The sequence below is a fragment of the Triturus cristatus genome, chromosome 3_1 (genome assembly GCF_964204655.1).
Source record: "Triturus cristatus chromosome 3_1, aTriCri1.1, whole genome shotgun sequence".
NCBI classification, from domain to species: domain Eukaryota; kingdom Metazoa; phylum Chordata; class Amphibia; order Caudata; family Salamandridae; genus Triturus; species Triturus cristatus.
In genome coordinates, this window is record NC_140583.1 from 852,786,799 (window position 1) to 852,809,080 (window position 22,282).

A 22,282-nucleotide genomic window follows, 5' to 3' on the forward strand; every position below is an offset into this window, starting at 1 on the left:
GGACTACTGGTTAGACCTGTGCAGAAGTTTAATTATGCCGGCGAGTCATTTCATTAATTTCGCACTATTCTTGTAATGGGAAATTACGCCCTTACGCCAGCTTGAGAAATTAAGAGTAATTTGAGGCAAACATCCTACCACAGGAGCACAGGAAGAATGAACTAAGAGAGAGAGCAACTGCTGGCTATTGCTGTTCGTGTCCTGTAGCATTTAATGCTATTTTCTTACTGCAAAATGCCTTATCAGTCCCATTTTGGACACAAGGGTATATTTTGCACTAAGAAAATGGCGCTAAATGCTTGATTATGTTTCTCACACAATTATGCAGAAGTGTGAGTAATTTTGCTGTAATTGCAAATAATTACCCGAGAGAGAATTATGCCAGTTGTGGAGTCTCCTACTACTGATCTCACCAAATTACTAAAAACTAGACCAAATTCATTTGATATTTGAATGAACACTCTATCAATATAGAAGAAATGGATGCATATTGATTAGATGATTGAGGGAAAATCATTATAGCCACAGAATTAACACATACATTGATTCGGTAGGCATTTTCCTTACTGAGACTTTTCACCTTGCATGGATGCGGGGGCATTTGGGTTTGAAAAGAAGGGGGTATCAGATACTAGGACCTCTTTTTCATAATGGGGTAATCAATTGATATTGAGAGCTGTAATAAACAATGAAAACGAAAGTTTAAGATTTTCAGAATTGCTGCTCCTCGATATCTAAGCAAATAGGAGAAAGTAATCAGCACACCTCTGAGGATGAGGGACTTACGGGTATATTTGCAAGCCCCTATCACCACAGGACTATCACTTTTAGTGATGCTCCTGTGGCGATTTGTGCTTCACCTAATTTACAACGCAGCGTTAAGCCACTTAAAGTGGCTTAACGCTGCTTTGTATATAAGGCACCCTTTCTCGCTGTACTGAGTGTGAAAGGATGGGCAGGGGAAAAAGCAGGGCTGCACCATATTGTTGTAAATATGGTGCAGCCCTGCATTCCAGAAGTGTCAGAGAGTAGTGTAAGACAAGGAGGCTAATGCCACGCTCCCCCGCTTCCTTGTAAACATGTCCCTAAGCTTCTAAACTATATGAAATACTGAATACTGCAGAGAAAGGCCAAAACTGAAGACTCCATCGGGTGCACTGGGAACACAATATGGCAGAAGATTTACCCCTTGAGCAATGAGATCAAATGTTGACTGATTCACTAAAATATACCATGACTGTACAACATGATAAAACACAATATACACTGATTAAAAACTTGTACTGCACCCTACCAAATAGCTGCTTTTCAATCTGATCTGTTTTCATGGAATATACGACGTTACTTCGCATGCGTTTAGTACGCATGCCATTACTACGCGGTCGTTAGTACGACCGCGTTTTTAGTTCGTATTCCTTTCCTATGCAATTCGGAACAACGAATTGCAGTAGGGGGTGCTGGATGTTGGAATAGTCTAATTTACTATTCCAACTCCAGTCTATGCGGACACTAGGGAAGGTGTTGGATTTTAAATCCAACACCTTCCCCCCCCTAAGGCAAGTCGCTGTTCCGACTTGCGTAGTAAAGGTTTTCTAAGTAACAACGTGTGCGTACTAACGTCCGCGTAGTAATGGCATGCGAAGTAACGCATGCTAAGTAAACGCCGTTTACCGTTTTCATGTGTTATAATTCAATAACAAAAAAAATATTGAGATTAAGATGTCAACTTCCCAACTCATCCATTGTGAATGATCGCAACCTCCTCCATCCCCGTCAATTAGTTTTTGACAATACTGCAGCATTTAAAGGGCTTATCTCCTGGCAGTGCCCTCTCAATAAATGCAGATGTCTCCTGTATTTTGAAACTTCTGCATTTCTTTGAGGCGTCCGATACAGTTAGCCATTAGTTTGTATTTTCCTCTTGGTCAGTCAGTTGAACTTTATTTTGGTCGTAGACCATAAAAGCCCCAAATAAAAAAAAATACAGTGCATAAGCCCAGTTATGAACACAGCTACTAACGCAGCTTTGACGATTAGAATACAATGTGGGCTCACTTGTGTGACAACTAGACAAATGCCATAAAATCATAAAGCCGTAAGTAAAAATATTGATTAAAAAAAACATATATATCAAATAAAAAATATTCCCAACATTAAAATCTTATTTAAGATTTACATGTATGCTAAAATTAAAGCACTCTACATGCAAGGAGTATTACTCCAATCAACAGGGTTGTGCGACAGGAAGTTGATTTTAGCCAATTAAGGGTCAGTGCGCTGAATCAGCCAAACACTCTCTAGAAACGAGAACACAATGGTAGGCGAGGTGTCGACCCTGCAAATTCACAGAACAATCCTTTACTGGTGCACTCCTAGCAAGCGTAGAAGGGGGACGATCCAGCACTTATGCTGCTTCAAGTAGAAAGGGCAAAAAAACTGCAGATCTTTCACAGACCAAGATTACTTACCCCCGGGCCACATTTCCATTTGGAAGTGAATGAGGCTAGGGGAAGAGTGCCCAATCTAAACCTTATATAAAGGGCTTTAGTGGAGTCAGTCAATCTGGCCAACAAAGGCCCCAAATGACGGAAATGACTTAAACCCTATGAAACATTCACTATAGTACCCAGCTTTGGCTGGTTAATCACCTTCATCTTCTCATGTTCTCAATAGAGAGACTTCAACATTTTAATGGAAGAGGATGTGATGGCAGAAGTATCTACTCTGGTCTCTTGCATCCCAAGTGTGTAGAGGGTCTGTTTAATGTAACACAACCATGGTAATAAAGCCCCACTTTTTTGCCTTACCGGTATAACGCTCAAACCCTCCCTGGAGTGTGACAGCTCAGGAACGGACCAAAGTCATAACCAATAACGTAGGGGTTTTTGCAACATCAGGGAGGAGATAGGGCGGACACCAACATCTTGCTTGAAGATCAAGGGAGTGCTCTGTGGTAGTTTAAGAGCCATCCTCAAATATGTGTTTTCAGCTGTGCCCATGCGCCAATTTTACTGTGCCCCCAGAGTTCTGTCCCATAGGCAGCGGCTACTACTGCCAGGGCTCTCCAAACTTCTAGAAGTGGAGAAATACGCTAGAAAGAGCTCTTACCGGCAAGTCTTAACATTTCAGAATAGCAGCAGCCCCATGATTTAACGTGAGTGAACTCATAAAGACTTGACTGTCCCAAGAGTTGGAAGTGGCTGGATTCCGACATAATCCAAATCGAGCACTTGTTCCAATTAAAGCATCTCTAGAGTTAATGCCCCTCTGTGACTCCTGTGTGGATTTATTACCATGAACTTGGTTTTGGATGTGTTAATTGTCAGGCCAGAGAAATTACAGAATGGATGAAACCTTAAAAGGAGAGTCTTGATACCCATTGGGGTTTTCAAAATCAGCGTGTTGTCTGCGAACAATAACGCTGGAATTTGGGTACCCCAAAGCACTGGGGAGTCATTGTCGCAGCCCATGAGGAAGTTAACACAGCTGTTGATGAAAAGAAGAAATAAGGTGAAGGTCCTGCCTAACTCCCCTTCTTACTTCGACAGCCAGTAGTTTCCCCGTTTACTCCTGAGCGGATTTCTGCAAAATTGTCGCAGTGAAGCCCAGTTATAATGTCGTACAGATGACCGGGTAACCCTGAACCCTTGAGAGTGAACCAAAGTTTAGACCTAGGGACCATGTCAAATGCTGCCTTCAGGTAGACAAAGGCAATATATATAGACCACCCCTGTTTATGTCAACCTCCTTCCATCTTATGAGCTGGATCCTAAAAACCTTATTGACTGTGCAAAACCCAGCCTGTTACTGAGAAAGAATCTTATTATCAACAATTCAGTACCTGCTTACAGAATATTTTCTGACTGAAGTCAATAAGGCTAATAGGGCGATAGTTTGCTGGATCAGACTTAAGACCCTTCTTAATAATAGGAATAATCTCTACACCTTTCCAGTCAGCAGGGATTGCAGCATACACCATTATAGCGTTAGCTACACAATTAAGATAGGGTGCTCAGCCAGCTAGTACAAAAGTAAATAAGTCAGACAGTATTCTATCCAATCCTTGGGGCCTTGTCCGACGTCTTGGAGCAAATAGTATAATAGGTTTCTTCTAAAGTGAAGACGCCCAAAGCATCTCCTGAAGCTTGGCCTGAGGAGGTCGAATCAGACACTATGAATAAAACAGTTGTTGGGTTGGTCCTAGTTGTAAGAAGAAAAGGGGAGGAAGCCCCAGGGTCACTTGAATGGGAATGGAAGTGGTTAGCCCAATCTTGTGGGAGGATGTTGACTTTGGGCCTTGATCTGGACATCTTACAGTAAGTTTGTAGGAAGGTCTTGCATACTGGATTTCTACAGAAGAGCCCACTTTGAGAATATTAACTAAAAGCCTCTTTGCCTAGCTATATTCTTTATTGAACCAGGTAGGATCTACAGAAGTGGACTTACCCTTGCCGGAGGGCGGTTTAGTGAAGAAGCACGCTTTTAGTCCCTCAAACCACTTATTGTGGGTTTTCATAATTTTATTAAGAACCAACTCATGAAGAGAAAGCAAAATTGAGATAAAAGCCTGATACAATTGAACGTGAGCACTCTCATTTTTTGCCACTTGCTCCCTCCTAACCTTCCTCTGATTATTACTAATCACTGGGTTGCCACTAGGCTATTTTTGGTTTTGGGACGTGCTATCAGAGCTACCCTGAAGCGAGAGGGCCAGTGGGTAATGATCACTTTCAAAACTAGGCAAAACTTCCATATCAAGTATGGTTTCCCAAGAATTAATATCTATAAAAATATAATCAATGAAGCTTTGATAAGTACTCCTTCTGAATGCTGGGCACTTTTCTAGATCCAACTTTGTTCTGCCATTACTGGCTTATAGGTGACTGCACACACACAGAGGTCCAGCATCAGCAGGGCTACCTTTGAGAGGGTTTCTGGTAGGGGCCTTGTGGTTAGGGTACACCCCAAAACGAGTCCTCCTTGCTAACAACTTCATTTAATAGAGTTGAGGGTTTAAAAGAGGCATTAAAATCCCCACCCACTAATACAGTGGCCTCCTCTCTGATCTTGAGTATGGTGTCTCTTAAGAGATGCAAAACCGGAGATTCAACGCACTTTGGCAAACTCGTACTGCAAACAATAAGGGGCAATAAGTGGGCCATATTCCCTATTAGAACTTTAAGACCCATTAAATCAGGAGAATCAAGGAGCAGCTGCCTTACGTTACAACCCAAAGCAATCTTTAACCAAACAGCAAGTCCCGAGGGTCTACCAGCACAGGATTTGCAAGCTGGGTCATGAAAGGTCTTACAATCTTGCCTATGTGAAGGGATAATTTCCCATGTTTCCTGGAACATAATAATATCACTCCGGTCAACAAATGCCCCCAGTCTTCCTGTGTAAGCTTACTCCCAAGTCTGGATATGTTCAATGAAACCACAGTAAAACTATTGGAGGAGTTAGACGTGGAGAAGCCTGAATTTCTGAGGAACAATTAGTGATTCACTAAAGGGATGGCTCAGGGTGATTTTGCTGGGGGCTGACTGCACTTCAGAGCTAGTGGACAAGATTAGGGGAGAGTGAGAAATACAAATCTGTGTTGTGGGATTACAGGTGGTGTCTCCACTAACTAAGGGACTCTCAAGGGTTGCCTCCTGTAAGGTTACTTTAAGGTGGGTATCCTCCTCTCTGGGCTCATGCTCATAAGTTGCAGGGAGTTGGTCTAAGTCTGCATAAGTGCCCTTCCCCATTTTGCATCAGTCTACATCTGCCAGACCTGAAAGTGGATGAAACTTATTGGAAACAGGGACAGAGAGCCGCACTGACTTGTCTTGCCACTCGCTGGGCAGGCGATTCCCCACCTCATTACTAGAATGGATGGGTTTGAGGAGTTTGTAAAAAAAGACAAGTGGGACAATGTTGATACGTGAGCCAGCCCTCACACCCTGGCTCCGTACCGCGTGATAGATCAAGCGCTAAGCAAGATGAGCATTTTTACAATCCACCACAATGCAATACCCCTTTATGTATTTGGCTGAAGGACCAATCCACCGACCCTGCATACAAACAAAATGTCCTTAGATTCATTGATATCAAAATCAATGTTGCGTGACAACCAGTGGTAGACTTTAGTTTTCAGTTTGGATGTTGGTTCTTCTTTGGGTGAGTTTAGGGGAGGCAGATCTGCTAGTATGGGAACACAGGGAGGAAGTTCCTGAGGAAGGTTTAGTCGAGACTGGTTAGGATATTGTTGGAGGTTCGGCCTATGGCCCACGGTGTACTTCCTGCTGGAACTCTACTTCCTCCAATGCCTCCTGAATTACCCTGTCCACCAGCAGCCTGGGTAGTCCCTGCCATTGAGGTAATGCCTCCTGTGATATTAGTCTGAAGAGAAGTGGAGCCTGGTCCCTGGGTGGCCTGAGCAGCCAATGTCGAGCCCCGGTTCGTGGTAAAATTAGATGTGGGACACTGAGGAATGGGATTAATTGGCATTAGCAAGTTAGCATGGGATTGGGTTAATAGGGACACTGCAGTTTCCAATTTACAAAGTCTTTCAATCAGTGGGGACAAACTTGCAGTTATCATAGTCTGAAATGTTCTAAATAGAAGATCCCAGTCTGGGTTGTAGGGGGCTTCCGTGTCCCCGGTATCACAAGAGATGGCTACATTGTCCAAAGATACTGGGGAGGACAAGAAGGTCGTTGTACACGGGACCCTGACAGACCTAGTGGGCCTAGAAGGACCAGAATGTTTAGATTTCTTGTATAGTTTGGCAAGAGGCCCCCTCTCGCTGATATCGAAAGAATCAATGTTAGATAATGCTGTAGCTAGACAGGGAGGTGATTTTGGGGGTTGAAGTTGCTGGATGGGCATCATGGACTAGTGGATGGGCGGAATTGAGAAAGCATCCTCCCCAGAGCTTTTGAGGGGCCCCAGAAACCAGGTATGCCCTCACCCATCTCCAAGAACAGACGTCGCTCAGCTAAGGTTCGAGTGTTGTGCTCCCTTGGGGATTTGGAATGGCTGTTTTGTCCCCGAGTAGCTTTCGTTTGATCATTTCCACTGGCTGAAGGACATGGGGCGACAGTGAAAACAAGGCCATGGCTAAAGAATAAGGGGCACTCACCGCAATCCGACGGTTTAAAGCAAGTCCAATAAGGGTGGCCCAGCCCAGCCTCTTCCGGTCAATGCGGGATGGGCCCGCCCTTAGCCTGGGCTTTTCCCGGGCACCTCCCTCAAAGCAACGAGGTTGGCCATGCTATGAGCGCTCATTGTGGGGCAGCTCCACCCCTTGGGAGAAACTCAGAGTTCGTGCCTCCAGGAGCTTGGGAACCTGGTAGTTGGAGTCTCCCTGCAGTAATCACTTCTCAAAAGGCTCTATAACCCCTCAGAAGTCCTCCGGTGCATCCCCATTTCTTTAAATCCTTCTATACAGTTAGCCATTGGTTTGTATTTTCCTCTCAATCCACATACATTACACATTTATAATAACACCCAATGCTATTCTTGTTTTATATGAAGCTGCAGAGATACCTTGGGGCATATGTTCAAAGAGGTGGCGGAGCGTGTCGTTAGCCTCCTTGACTTTACAACACTCTCCCCCACTACTGAAAAGCAGGGCTGCACCATATTTACAAGAATATGGTGCAGCCCCGCGTTTCCCCCTGCACTGGCCCTAAGTTTAGCAGCCTAGCCCCAACGCAGGCACCCATGCACTATCGTGCAAGGGTGTCCGCATTCAGGGGGAGATTGTTTATGTACAGGAAGGTCCCCCTTCCTGCACATAAACAATCTCTAAATGCCGCATGTAACTTCTATGTGTGCTGCTTAATGCAGCCCACACAGAAGTTGCAAAACTGCATTTTTTTAAAATGATTTTTCATGTGCAGGAAGGGTCACCTTCCTGTACATGAACAATCATTGGCCATTTGCTGTTTTCATGTGTGCTGCACAATGCACACACATGAAAAAAGCAAAAACGATGAGAAACTAAACATTACTCCTCGTTGCGCCAGGGTAAGACCAGATTTTCACTGGTCTTAATTCTGGTGCTGCCTCCTATTTACGCCTCCCTTGTAAATAGGAGGCAGCATCAGAATCAATGGGTGCTGTGGTGGAATGCCCACAGAAACACCCATTGCCCTCCCCATTCACACTAAGCATAGTGTGAAAGAGGGCCTTATTTACAAGGCAGTGTTAAGCCACGTTAAGTTTGCTTAGCGCTGCCTTGTAAATAAGGCAAAACCCCTATCGTCACAGGAACGTCCTAAAAAGTGACGTTCCCGTGGCGATAGGAGCTTGTACATATACCCCTTAATGTCAGAGATATAAATAGTGGGCCATCGATATGTGGATGAAATTCATTTGAATGTGAAGAGCTGGCTTTTGTTATGTTATGTTATGTTATTGAGTATTTTTAGAGCGCACGTTCACCAGCAGGTCGCACGGTGCTGGGTTATTTTTCTTTGGAGGCACCAATTTAGATAAGTCCATGTCTAGCTGTAAGCTTGGGTAAAAAGCCAGGTTTTCAGCTTTTTCCTGAAGCGCATAAGGTCTGTTTCTAGTCTCATCGATGAGGGCAGAGAGTTCCAAAATTGGGGTCCCTGTGTTGAGAAACGCGACCCTCCTATCCGTTTGCGTCTGAAACTTGGCACCAACAGTAGATTCATATGCATAGATCTTAGAGTGCGCTGTGGAGAGTATCTATGACTTCTTGAAGATATATACTTAGGGCCAGTACCATGTATAGCTTTAAACAGTATACATTCTGTTTTAAACATGGAACGATGCTCCACTGGAAGACAGTGGAGTTCCTTCAGTAGCGGCTTGACGTGACATCATCTGCCTTGTTGATAGATGATTCTGACTGCTTGATTGTGTATCAGCTGCAGATGGTGTTCCTGGTTGCATGGGAGGCCAAGATAGATTGCGTTTGCATAATCAATTTTGGATAAAATCAGGGCAATGATGATTAGGATGCAGGCCTCTCTGCTGAAGTGCCTTCTGATTTTCCGCAGTTTCCGAAGTTGGAAAAAACAGGTCGAGGAAACTGAACCAATCTGCAAGTTCATGGAGAGGTTCGAGTCAATTTGAATGCCTAGACTCTTAATTGAGTTCTTAGGAGTTGGTGCAGGCCCTAGTTTCAAGGGCTTGTAGGCAGGAGTCCACTGCGATAACTTATTGTTAGGGATGACGATTTCTTTTGTTTCTAAGTTTAGTTTTAATTGGTTTTTGTTCATCAAATTTGTGATGAACAACATGGTGTTCCTCAGAAATTCCTTGGAGATTGTAGAATCATCGATGGAGAAGATCACCTACATATCGTCAGCATAGTTCTAGATCTTCATAGTTCTATGAGGGGGCGAATATATACATTAAAGAGGTGCAGAGACAGAGAGGAGCCCTGCGGAACTCCGCAGTTCATGCTGACGATTTTTAGCATTGACATCAGTGCTTTGAATACTACACTTGAAAATTACGATTTGTATGTATTGGCTTTTCTCAAATGTAATCCTATGAAGCCATATTTCAGTATCTTTGTCTCTAAGACTACTTCACCCAAGGGAGTCCTTGTTACTGACTGAAAGGTGGCCTGCTCAAACGATCACAGTGGCTCTCTCCCACCGCTCGCACCTGCATGCCAAATCCTTATGATTTATACAACAGCACAAAATCCACAACACGTATCAAATAAAGCTCATGCATCTCTCCCTTCATCTGACAGCAGATTGTATTTCCTACATGGCCTAATAGCCTGCCTGGTTAGTGAAGGCTCCAGCCTTTGTTCTCTGTAACTAGTGATGCTGGTCACCTGCCCTAAATGGGGTGGTGCCACATCACCATGATCTTTTAGCAGATGGGAAGCCAGGACAAAGGTCATCACCAGTGGAGTTAGCTGAAGCTCCCCCAGAGGAAACCCTGTTGTTTCCGCACCTCTAAAGGGGGTGGTAGAATTGACAAAATATGATGATTCACCCACTCTGCTAAACTCTAAACAACCCTCCTACTCTTGCATTTTGACTGCAAACATGTCATTTTCACAGGTTCCCCAGTTCCTTGTTTACTCCACCAAAAGTCATTCAGCATCCAATATCACACTTGATTTGCAAGGCAATTTTGTCTAAGTTTATCTCTCCTCTTTTACATTTGTCATAAACTCTACCCCCAGCAACCCAATTTAAATTTACACTTTGCTGCATTATTTAGAAGGATGCATGCCTTGACACACCTTACTTTTCAAAGAAACTCCCCTTTGCTATTAGTGATAGGTCCAAGGGTAGCAGATTTATTGCCATGTATGTTTTAAGCTTGGCTAGTTTTGTGTAGCTTCGTATGTCGATTGCAAAGAGGGCATGTACAGATCAAAAAAGTGATTTAGCATGAATGCTCGACCTGACGTCATCTGAGCAGAAGCAGTGATAATTTCGTCTATGCACAAGGAGAAAGCCCATGGACGGAAACTATGAAAGTAAATGCACTTTGAGCATAAACCTCTGGCCCAAGGAATGTTAAATAAACAAATGCCTTTTAGGCAAAGACTAATCGGTGTTCTGTCGTTGCTAATTTGAAAAAAATATCTATCGTAGCCTAATTGAAGACTAAAGCATGTTCATCCAACAAAAATAAACAAAAATATAGCACTTGACAGAAACTGAAACATTAGATTACTGCACCAACGGTGCTTGGGTTTCTCATGAGAAAAAAATAACTTGAGCTAGGATACAGCAGTAGATATCTCAGACTCTAAGCTCGCTTAATTTACACTCTTGCAATGGACATGTGTCCCAGAGGCAGAGACCTAAAGCACATTTTAATAACACTGGCATGTAAAATCGCTGCTAGTCACACAAAAACGCAGCTTGCAAATGAGTACATAAAAAAATTATAAAACAGTAGAACACCTTCCCGGTAGCACAACTTATACTTTATGTTGAGTACTTACAGTATTTTTCTTGGCGTATTGCACCTAAAATATTCTGAAAAATGTAAGAAAAAAACACACGGGAAAATAAAAATGTTACTTTGTTTTTTATAGACTTCTTTTTTTATACGGTACAACATTTTAAGGAGAAGATTTATATGCTTGAAGATTTGCACTTTAAATCATGAAATCACGGAATGATTTAGTGATTGGTAGATATTTAGCCTGCATTCACGAATTATGATTTTTTTTAATGCAACGTCATGATTTAAGGTTTCATTAATTTAATATAGACACTTCGAGAGCTAAAACATAAATACTTTTAAAAACAGCAATTATGAGCATGTCGGTGTGTGATTATTCATCAGCTAAAGGCCTACCTAAACAGTGTGAGGCATTACTGTGCCAACTGGAAAGTCAATTAAATAAGCAGTTAAGCTCAGCTGGGTATACATTAAGTCAGCTCACCGCGTGGCATGCCCTATGTGTGTTGGCTGGAAAACGCCGAAAGCAAGGAGTTTTAGTTTAACATGCAACCTAGAGCGTGGTTTTGTACTACCGCTAAGAGGTGGGAGACTTGCCCAACTCCTATTAACGACGTGGAACCTGGGTGGGTTCTGATTAGTTTTGGGTAAATTATAAATACTAACAATTTAATTGGATTCTTAAAATGACCAAGTAACAAGGCAAGCATACATCATTTAAACATTTGAAAGAAAAACTGCTTTGGAACCATAATTGGTTGCAGCAATTTAGTAAAACAGTGGAGAGAATAATTTATTGAACTGTGTTAAGAATGTCCTTATTGTCCAAATTGCTTCTCAACATGGGATCAAACAGGATATGTAATAAACTAGCACCAGAAACACTGATCGATAAGGTTGGCTGTCTTTAATTGTAATAAAATAAAAATATTTGCAATTGAAATATGCAACTGCGATGACCTTAAAGATTTATTTTGTTTTGGAAATTGTAGTTACAAGTACCTGTTGTCCCATTATGTACAAACGATCTTTGCAAACATTTCACATTTGTCACTGATCTGTTGACAGTTTCTTACTGTTCATTCTGATGGGTTTACAAAAAACTTATAAATATTGTGTGCCTCATTTACAAAGCCATTGTGCCGCCAGTGCGTCACTTTGTTTGACTCACAGGCGGCGCAGTGTGCCTGCCCATATTTACAAAGCCACGTAAAGTCACCCATATGTGACCTTTCATGGCCTTCTAAATATGTGCCCCTTTTACACATTAATCTGCGTGAAAGGGGCATTCTACGGTTGTTGCTGTGCGTATTCCCACGCAACATCCTTGGCAACACCTATGGAACCTGACACATTCCCAGATTTGTAAAGTATTTTAAAGCTGGGAATGCGTCAGAATCCTATGCCTCCACAGGAGAGGCGTAGAAGTGGCGTGATGAGGAGAATTAGTTTGATTTCTCCTCGTTGTTTCCTCTTATTGCAGCATGCATAGAAAGAGGAAAATGCTATCAATTATTGTTTTCGTACAGGAAGGTGTGCCTTACTGCACAAAACAATAATCCCAGCGACGCAGGCACCCTTGCAACATGGCACCAGGGTGCCTGCCTTGTGCATGACAACCAAGTGTGCACCAGCGCAGGGGAAAGCACATGGATGCATCATATTGTTGATAATATGATGCATCCCTGTGCTTTTAAAATGATGCAGCTCGGCAAAGCAAAATGGCCTCTGACCTGACTCAGATCTTTGTGACCTCAAAGCGGCTGTCACCAGTACTGCTCCTCTGAAGGCACTAAACGTTTGCTGAGCAGCCAACATCTTTCAAACCCAAAGTTGGAGTTTGTTTTTGAAAAACAAAATACTAGTGACACTGACATTCTGGAAGTTTTACCGCATAGTGTGTATATCATGTTTTGTTTCCTTGTCTGGGATCGCCAATGTTTCCCTGAATAGCAAAAAATGTAGATTAGACTGTCCACTTTAACAAGGCAGGCAGTCTGATGTACTTAGCCCGAGGGCCCAAAGTCCATAAGACCATTGGTGTATGGTTTCCACCGGCAGAGATAGCGGGGGCACTACTGGAGGAAACATGTGGCACACCCAACTCTAAATAGATTGGGTGGACCACCGGCTAAGGACTCTGTCTGCCAAACTCTAAATAACCCCCTTACTCCTAGTTTCGTTCAGTTCCTACTCTTTGTGGTTTTTGGGTTTTAGTCTAAAGCTAAATTTTCATTTCTCAATACATGTGTGGAGAGCAGCAGGTCTCCAAATATGACAAACTTCACAAACTTCAACAGGCATTCTTAAAGACAAGAAGGGGCATTTTTACAAGGGGATATCGCCACCAGAACGTCACTTTTAGTGACATTCTGGTGGCGAAATGCCCTTCTCCCTATTTCTACAAAGCAGCATTAAGCCATTTTTTGTTGCCTAACACTGCCTTGTAAATCATGCCTATTTACACACATCACTTAGCGTGAAAGAGGCATGCAATGGGTGTTGGTGTGGGCATTCCACCGCAGCACCCAGTGCCTTTGACGCTGCCCCAGATTTATATAGAGGTGTAAATCTGAGGTTATGCCAAAAACTAATGCCATGCAGGAGCAGGCATGAAAATGACGATATGAGGAGAAATACTTTTATTTCTCCTCGATTTTGCTTTTTCTGCACACAAGCAATATTTAAATAATGACGACTTTCTACTTCTATGTAACCTGCATTTAGCATCACACATAGAAGTAACAACTTGCCATTAATATTTGTTTATTTGCAGGAAGGGACACCCACCTGCACATAAAACATCATTTCTGGCAACTCAGGCACCCTTGTACTATGGTGCAAGGTTGCCTGCGTTGGCGCTAGGCAGCTAAATTTAGTGCCAGTCTGAGGGAAAACACAGGGGTGTACCATGTTCTTGTGAATACAGTGCATCCCTGTGTTTTGAAAATGTCGGATCGCGGCACTGCCAAATTTGGTGCAGCTCCCTGCTCTGACATTTTCTCATACATATGCCCCAAAGTGTGTGGTCTGGGGGGGACATCTCCATCGCAAATCTTCAGTGCAGGGGATCAGTGTTATTACTTTATTCTCTGGCTAATTCTGTTTTATAAAAAAAAAAAAGGTGAATCTCTGGCAGGTCTCTTGTTATCCCCCCACCTTCAAAAACATTGAAAACTTCATCCATCCTGTATAAGAAAGCAGTATATAATGCAAATAATTTGTATCTCGTAAGTTTCTGGAGAGCTTTCTCGAATGGTGTCAACCTTTTATGCACCTGCTGTTCTCTCTTACGTTTCTGCATTCAGCATATTTATATACACGAGACGTTCTGAATCGGTGTCATCGCACACTGATGACCTTCTGTTCTGCTCTTAGGTCGTAAATGTCCTGTTGTACTACGAATAAGCCCTAATGAAGTTCCCATGGCACTAGGGAACGAAACGCGTTGGCTGTGCCGGTTTTAACCAAACTACGCTAATAAAGAGAAGATTTTTGGAATAACGCATGTTTCCGGACTGACTCCATTCAGAGTGCACCTCCCTTTCTTGTGGACTTTCTATGTAACTGACATCCCTCAGCAGTGGATGCCGGGAGTAGTTGCACTCGTTGGGATTTAATGAGCTTGACCTTGGTCTGCTGCTGTATTCTTTTTCATGTTTCTCTGTCACAGCACACATCCTCAATCCAAATTTCTCAACCTACGACTCAAAGCTTTCGACTTCCTTTGGACTATACCATTTCCGGCACAAATGACATCATCACATTGCAAAACGTACCCTGCTGCCTTCATGGAAGATTAAGATGGGCCCTCTACTTTTTTGTATCTTTTATTGAGAGAATTCATGATGTAATTAAACAAAAAAATATTTTTTTTATGACTGAGTTTTAAGCATATTTTGTTTCATTTTGTAACCAAAATAAACAAATTATAAAATAAAGAAAATATAGGACTGGATCAATGTGTCCCAAATAGATATAAAGTCACCTTATGTGAAATTGCGAATCATCAGCATCGATTGCAATTCAAATTATTGGTCACTTCTTTCAGGAAGGAATTAAAAGCAATGATTTTCAGTCTTTAAGTATCTGATTATCTGAAACATTTTGTTTCTTCTTGAATTAGTTTTAATGTTTTGTAACAATGTTCCTATGTTGGTGTATGCCAGATAGCTGTGTTGGTCTACAAAAGATGTTTGGAGGCTGCTTCATACCAGAGAATACACTTTTCTCTCCTGTGCCCATTGGTCCCAATGAAGAACTGGCTATTTTCTTTTTGGACGGACCCTCTTAAGAGGAACTTATGTGCGCATGATCTTGGACGGGGGCTCTAAATGATAACCCCTGGTGCTCTTTTCTCTGGAAAGAACTCACTCTATTGTGTCCAAAAGGGCACCAGAGGATGAAGACCTTGCCAGAGTAAAGGAAAAAGCTCAGGGAACATGTCAATTACTTTTTAATGATCAATAAGTACTCTGTGGCATTGGCCCAGGAATGGTGGGTGGCAGAAAGGGCCACTTTTGTAGGTGTGGTGACGAGAGACACCACTATATGAAAAATGAAAGCTCCCTTAGAACATGCGTTCCTGGAGGTATCTGTGAAAGACCACCAGATGATCACTTCCACGTCTGCCAAAAAGTGAGGCTCTCCCCATTTCCAAACACACCACCAGTGAGGCTAATGAAGGCTGTAATATCCAATGAAAATATTACAGCCACTAATATCTAGGCATCCTTATTTATATGGGCCTAGATCTTATGACTGACAACAACTTGAACACATTTATAAGCAACACCCTCATTGAGATTACATGCCTTGATGTCATCTGCAGATGTCATTGCCAGTTGAAATTAGTGTCCACTGTATAATAAATGTGTATGCATATCGTCATCATTTGTGATACTCATTTTGACCTGACCTTTTTTATGTTCCTTTGAACACTTTTGGTGAAACTTGCCTAGGAAGTCCATTTTATTATATGATTTATATAAGAGACAGGTAACATAGAGCAATCTCCACTCTTAAGCCCAAGTTTCCAGCCGCTTCCAACACCCTCTTTCAGGCTCCATTCATCATTAACCAAGGCCATCCATGTGGCTGGTTCTTGAAAGAAATTGGGTGCCTCCAAGAGCATAGGATCTGCATGTTTGCATGCTTCAATGAGGATTATACTGGTATCCTGCTGGCTGTGCACAACGTTGTTAACTTCGAATTCCACAAGCAATTTTAGAAGTAGGAAATGGGAGCAGAACTTGGAGTGCAGGATTCAAAATAAAGGTAGCTTCATCTTGCTTTACTGAATCGCTCCAAGATTATCACAAGAAAGAACTTTAGGCCTCATGTATCAAACTCTTTGCGATCAACTGCATTTGCTAAGCATTGATAAGGAATCTGTATAGTTGTGGGATAGCTTAATCTTTGGGAATCATGTCCGGCATCCTTGAGGAGAGATGACAGAAGTGTGGGGATCACCCACGCTCCCTCTGATGTGTTGCCAAATGGGAATCTTTTTTTAAAGCAGGACCCGGACCTTTGATGGACATGAGCTGCGTTAAAAATAAAGGATTTCCTGTTCGGGAAAGCAAAATGCAAGGATGGTGGTCTGCTGACCCTTGCAGGGTCATCATGACCGCGTTCTCAGCCATTCACAGGGGTTAGAAAATTGTGAGCCTGCCTAATGAACATTCATTGGAGGGTGATTCAGTTTGTCACTTCTGCAAATGTTCAGTTTGCAATGCGACCTATTAGTACAAATCTCACATTGCAGATTGTATACCCCTCATAAACCAGTCAGTGTGCAGTGTGCATCCAACTTTGCAAATGGGTCTTTGCACATTGGGCTCTCAGTTATTTATTAAAAACAAAATCAGATATTTTATACAAATAAAAGTTTTGACTTATAAACTTGTTTTGCTTTATTGTGCCCTAGACTTGGAGAATCAATTCAAAGACTACATTTTTTTAACCTTTATTCAGGTCCAGCTGCAAAATATCTTGATGAGTAAATATGTTGAGTACTTCTTGGTGGAAGTCAGAAGCTGGCAGAAAAAGTTGATGATTGCTGACATGGTCATTTCTATTTGGCTTGAAGTACAACAGACATGGGCTCATTTGCAGAGTATCTTTACCAATTCTGAAGACATCCGAAAGCAGCTCCCAGAGGATGCCAAAAGATTTGAAATCATTGATCTGGACTTTAAGGTACATACCAATACGCAGATAAATTAACTAATGCATCTTGTAATTATTTTCTTCATTTTAATTCATGTTGCATTCTTAATGATATTGAGCACTCATTTTTATTTACAATTGTAATTAGCACTCTTTATATAATGTTGGGAGCTGACCAGCCCCTTTGTGGACCATAACCCCACTTATAGACCCGCAAACATAGCATTCTGAGGGTGACAGCTCAATGTCCCTTTGAGGTGCTCTGCTTCATTACCCTTAAATGGAGGGAACTGGAGGGGCTGGCATGCATGTCATAGAAAGCATCTTGTGATCGAAATTCCAGAGTATGCATGAGCCGTTTATCCCTCCGCCCACAGACAGCTGAATTCACTGCATGGGGGCAGGTGGGTGGGGTGCTAATAGCCTTATTGTCCTTACCTGTATGTCAATATCAGCTGTTAATTATACTTTGCCCATTCTGGGACCTCAACTATACTCAGGATAAAAATTGTAAGTGGGCATCGTAGTTAACAGCCGGGATTGCCTGCAGGTGTGTGATATAATGGTTTTTTTTAGAAGATATGGGGTGGCTTGGTCTCCCTAGCCAACCAGAAAGGTTACATTGTTGGCATTAACTAGTAGGCAATGAGAAGTGGGCTTGGGAGAATCAATCATTCTCTGAAGACTCCCCCCATTTTCCTCTTGTACATGCTTTCTCAAAAATGTCAGTTGTAGCAGGAGTCATGCACGTTAACAATTGCAGCGTGTGCTGCAGCAGCCAATCACTTACAAAACACAACAGCTGCTGGTGGGAGCGCATTCTCAAGCGCTCCCTTCCTTGTGAAGGCTGTTGTTGTCAGTGAATGACATCTGCAGCACTAGACTGCACTGCAGCTTGGCTCCTGATACAACTATTATTCTGTGAGACCAAAGGAAAATGGAAAATGCTCTTAGGATCTAAGGGTGGTCACCGAGACTACATGTTCTAGTGGCATTAGTAAATATGGAAGGAGTATTATCGCATGTGGAATAGCCCTTCACAATCCTTAAAGGCCATCTCCTTCAGCTAACTGGTGGAAATTATTTCATGATAATACTTGCTCTACTGTTATAAATGCTATGTTAGAAGACTGTGATAGCTACATCCTACACTAGAGACGTGTCTGTAGCATTCAGGTGTTTCGGTGATGGTTTTGAAGTATCAATAGGCTGTTCCTTTCTGTCGGTTATCTGCATTGCGTTCTGTATTGCTGTAACAACCCACCTGTCCACTGTCAGCGCCATCTGTCTTCCATCCATGTGGAAGGATTTTAAAACGTAGGTCTAGCACATACCAGTAGATGCAAAATGGTTCAGTTGGCCTTGGAGAAAAATGCAGTATGTAAGCGTTTGGTGGAGGGCCACTATGTTCTTATTCTTCTTTCACATTGCTTCAAAACAAATGTCTTGTGGGACTAAGGGGCAACGTGACACAGTATCGGTTTTAGCTTACTTCATACACTAACAGTGGAATTAACTGCATGCGAATGCCTGCTTATCAAGGAGCATGACTTATAATAAACATTAAGCCTCACTTAAGTTTAGCATTTTTGTTGATTTTATTTTGGGATATCAGTTTAACCTTTTTGTGTGTGTGGGGGGGAGGGGAGTGTAGGGAACTTACAAACAACTGTTTTTTTCACATACTTTCAAACATAGTCGCTGACAAGCAAGAAGTTCTACCGACAGTCCTCTGAGGCCTGGCAGGCTCTCCAGAGTATTGCTACTCAGCAGTGACAAATCCTGTATGCATGAAGGAAAACATTGTGTGCCACTCCCTCAATGTTGCCTTCAAATACAAGTGGGCTGAAAATATTGCAATTCACTGAGTTTTCCTTATATCAACTTGTGACTAGTTTTTGCTTTATTCAGTAACATGTATTTTTTCACCTTCATTTTGTATCTTCACTCATTGACTCTTTGTTGTTATTGGGTTTTTAACATAATGAGATCTGTTCCTTACTTTCAGTGTTCTCTTCCACTGGATCCTCATCACTTCATCCTGGTCACCATCCCTCACCCTTTTTTGTTAACTACTTCTGCTACTCCTGCTTTTGTTAGATCCCTGCCTTTTAACTTCCCAAATTACCTTTGTTTTTATGTGCAGTTACACATGAACCTTTCAAGCGGCTGTCTTTTATTCTCTAATTCTGCAGGAACTTGTGGTCGTAGTAGTCCAGGCAAGAAAAGTAATAGAAGTTACAAACCAATTGGGACTACTTGAAAATTTAGAATTTCTTCAAAACAGGTAAATCCAAATTCTGAATTTATTGTCAGTTCGAATCCAGCAATTTATTGACAAGTACAAAGATTAAAAACAAATGACATAATGTACTATTCAAATTGTTGAACGGGTAAACTAATAACATTCACCGATATATTTTTGTAAAAAACTATATTCATAAAATGTTAAAATAATTGAGCCTCGATGGCCTTTTAGAAAGTCCAATCCATCAACAGAAATATTGATTTAGTGGATACTGCCTACAATGCAACAGTGCTGAGATATATACAGAGACGCTGATCTTCTGCCGCATTGATCATGTGGATATAATAAATTTAGCCATAGCGAACACCACAATGGCCCTAGTATCACTTTTACTTATTCTTAGGGAGTTAACATGGTCACACTGCACCAGAGCCCGACACATTGCTGCAACTCACCTTGATCTTGATCTGAAGTAAAACCTACAGAAAAATAAGAAATGCTCCTCCGATTTATTTGTAGAATGACCGGCCAGGCTGAGTTTCGATTTATTAGTCGACAAAGTCAAAGACAAAACATTGACAGCCAATGTAAGGACTCCATAGTGAAGCTGCATGAAAAGAGAGCAATTCTGAATCAGATGAATAAAATTCAGGGCATCTTCTAGTTTAAATATATTTGTATGCATTGAAAAGGCATTTTAGTCCTGCTTCCTAGAGACTCTGCCGATTCATTGGATGTAATATAGTTTGCTCAGTGTGCTCATTTGACAATACCCTTGATGTTGCTGTTCATGGCCAGGGGGTTGCTCCAGAAACTTTCCCAACCCCAAGCTGTTGATAATGAGTTTAATATACGCCAATCAGGGGATTTTGAGCGAGTCATTCATCGCTATAATCTCACTTAGGGCTTCTCTATACGGCTGTAGCGCCTCTATTCACCAAACCAGAAAACAAAAGATTAATGGTAGCAATCATGCCACTTCTGTGATAGGCTTGAGTGCAAGGTCCAGTCTGAGTGCAGGAGAGGGGTCCGACTCCCCAAACTAGCAACAGCCCTTATAAATTTATTTTAGCCCACGCCAAGTGGAAAAGAATTGCAGTGGCCCCACAAAATACCACCTTACAATACGACACTCTTAATCTGGGCATTGTAGATCTGAATGACATGGGAGAGTGGGTGAAATTAATCTCTTTAGGCCAACCTCACAAGGGCGGATGCTCTATGGATGATTATAGAATGACTCTTTTGGATTTGGGGTTCCCAGGACTCGTTATTTGCCAATATAATTCCCAGGTAGTCGAATTTCATTACTCTCTCTATTGTGATGATGCTTAGGCTAATGGTACCTCCCAGTCTCTTCTTTTTAGAAGAAACCATGAACCTGATCTTTTTTAGCATTTATCTCAAGCCCATAAGTATCACAAAAGAGCAAAAACGTATCCTTAAGTCTCTAGAGCGTTGAACATGTTTTACAGAGTAGCAACAATTAGAGCCGGGACCTTTTTGCTTACCAGAAATGGTGAGTCATTAACACAATTTAACAGGTACTCAATACATTTGTTTACAAACAAAAGAAAAAGGATGGGGCCAACACACAGCCTTGACGAACTTATTTGGCTACATCGATCTTATCTTTTAGTACCCCTTTCGGGCCCTACTGGATCCTAGCACAATTCCCCTCATGAAAACACATGCAAACGCAATGTTCAAAAGATTTCCCGGGAGGTTCATGTCTGCTAAAAAAAAACACAGTTAAGCTCATGGGCCAAGGTCAAATGCCACATGCAAATCAATCGAGGCAACATGGAGTACCACCTCTTACAGCTACAATCTTCCATTTAGCTATAAGCAGCCTGAAGACCTGATAGATGGTCCCTGAATGTGGCAGCAATCCTGCGTGGAGATGGGAGATCACATTCTTGTCCTCTATCCACAATGTAAGTTGTCCCAGAACTTGTTTCAGAAACTTTTCTGCAAGTTATCTAATAGGCTGATAGGGCAATAGTTGCTCAGAAGGAATTGAGATTCGCAAAATGCGATGCAGCGCGCGCAACGATATTCGTTTTATTTATTTAAATGTGTACTTACCTCCGTTCATCCATATTCCGGTGTTTACATTTCCCCACTCTGCCCCTCCCACACCCCGCCTCACTGCCCCACCGAACTCCCTCCACGGACCTCTACTGGAAAAGGGTGCTACTTAATTGATGTGCCTGATCAAGCATTATTTGAAAATAGTTTTAAAATTCCATAAATTCTTTCAGCACATTTTCATATTTAGGAGAAATTTCACAAACAAAGTACTGTTAATTCGTTTTAAAACCTGTCTCTTGTTTTCGTCCCATTACAATAAAACGGTGACAACTACCTGTACACGTGCACATAAATAAGTGTGTCATAAAAATGATCAAAAATCTAAGCTGTGTTTAACCTGCTTTAGCATCTCAATTAACGTAACCATGTATGCTCTTCTTCTGAATTCTGACTAGTACGAATAATTTATCTTCTGAAGTAATTTGGAGTCATCAAAAGAACATTTGCATTCTTTGTTTTACTAATCCCTAATCCGAATCCATGAAAAGCATGATTTCCCTCTTGTGTTTTCTGTTTTTTTTATCGCTCTCCCGTTTTTATGTTTGTTTCTTTTTATTTAAACTTGACATGTGCCGCTGCAAGTTTATCATAGAAGGGAAAATCTTTAAGCGTAGATAAATTGATACATTTCTTGTTGGAAATGTGTTTTTCCTTAGCTCTGAAGGGTGTGACCAAATTCACTATCTTTTTAGGAAATGCTAAATGAATTCCATTACATCTGTACAACTTTAGACAATTAGACTATGTGCCAAGGATGCCGTGTAACATCTTGAGAGCATTGTGGGGCTTATTTACCAGTTCATTGTGTCGCCAGTACGTCACTTTTTACTCCATATTAAAAGTGACGTACCGGCAGGAACTGAG

The 22,282-nt window shown here is 41.9% G+C and overlaps 1 protein-coding gene across 1 annotated transcript in view; it reads left to right on the forward strand.

Moving 5' to 3' along the window:
* The window catches only part of LOC146861181 (dynein axonemal heavy chain 11-like), a 2,741,463-nt gene that overhangs the window by 621,066 nt on the left and 2,098,115 nt on the right, over positions 1–22,282 (forward strand). Inside the window, exons 18-19 of the mRNA XM_085646213.1 lie at positions 16,882–17,106; positions 19,272–19,363. Of these exons, the coding sequence (XP_085502339.1) occupies positions 16,882–17,106; positions 19,272–19,363 (317 nt within the window). The remainder of the gene's footprint in view (positions 1–16,881; positions 17,107–19,271; positions 19,364–22,282) is intronic.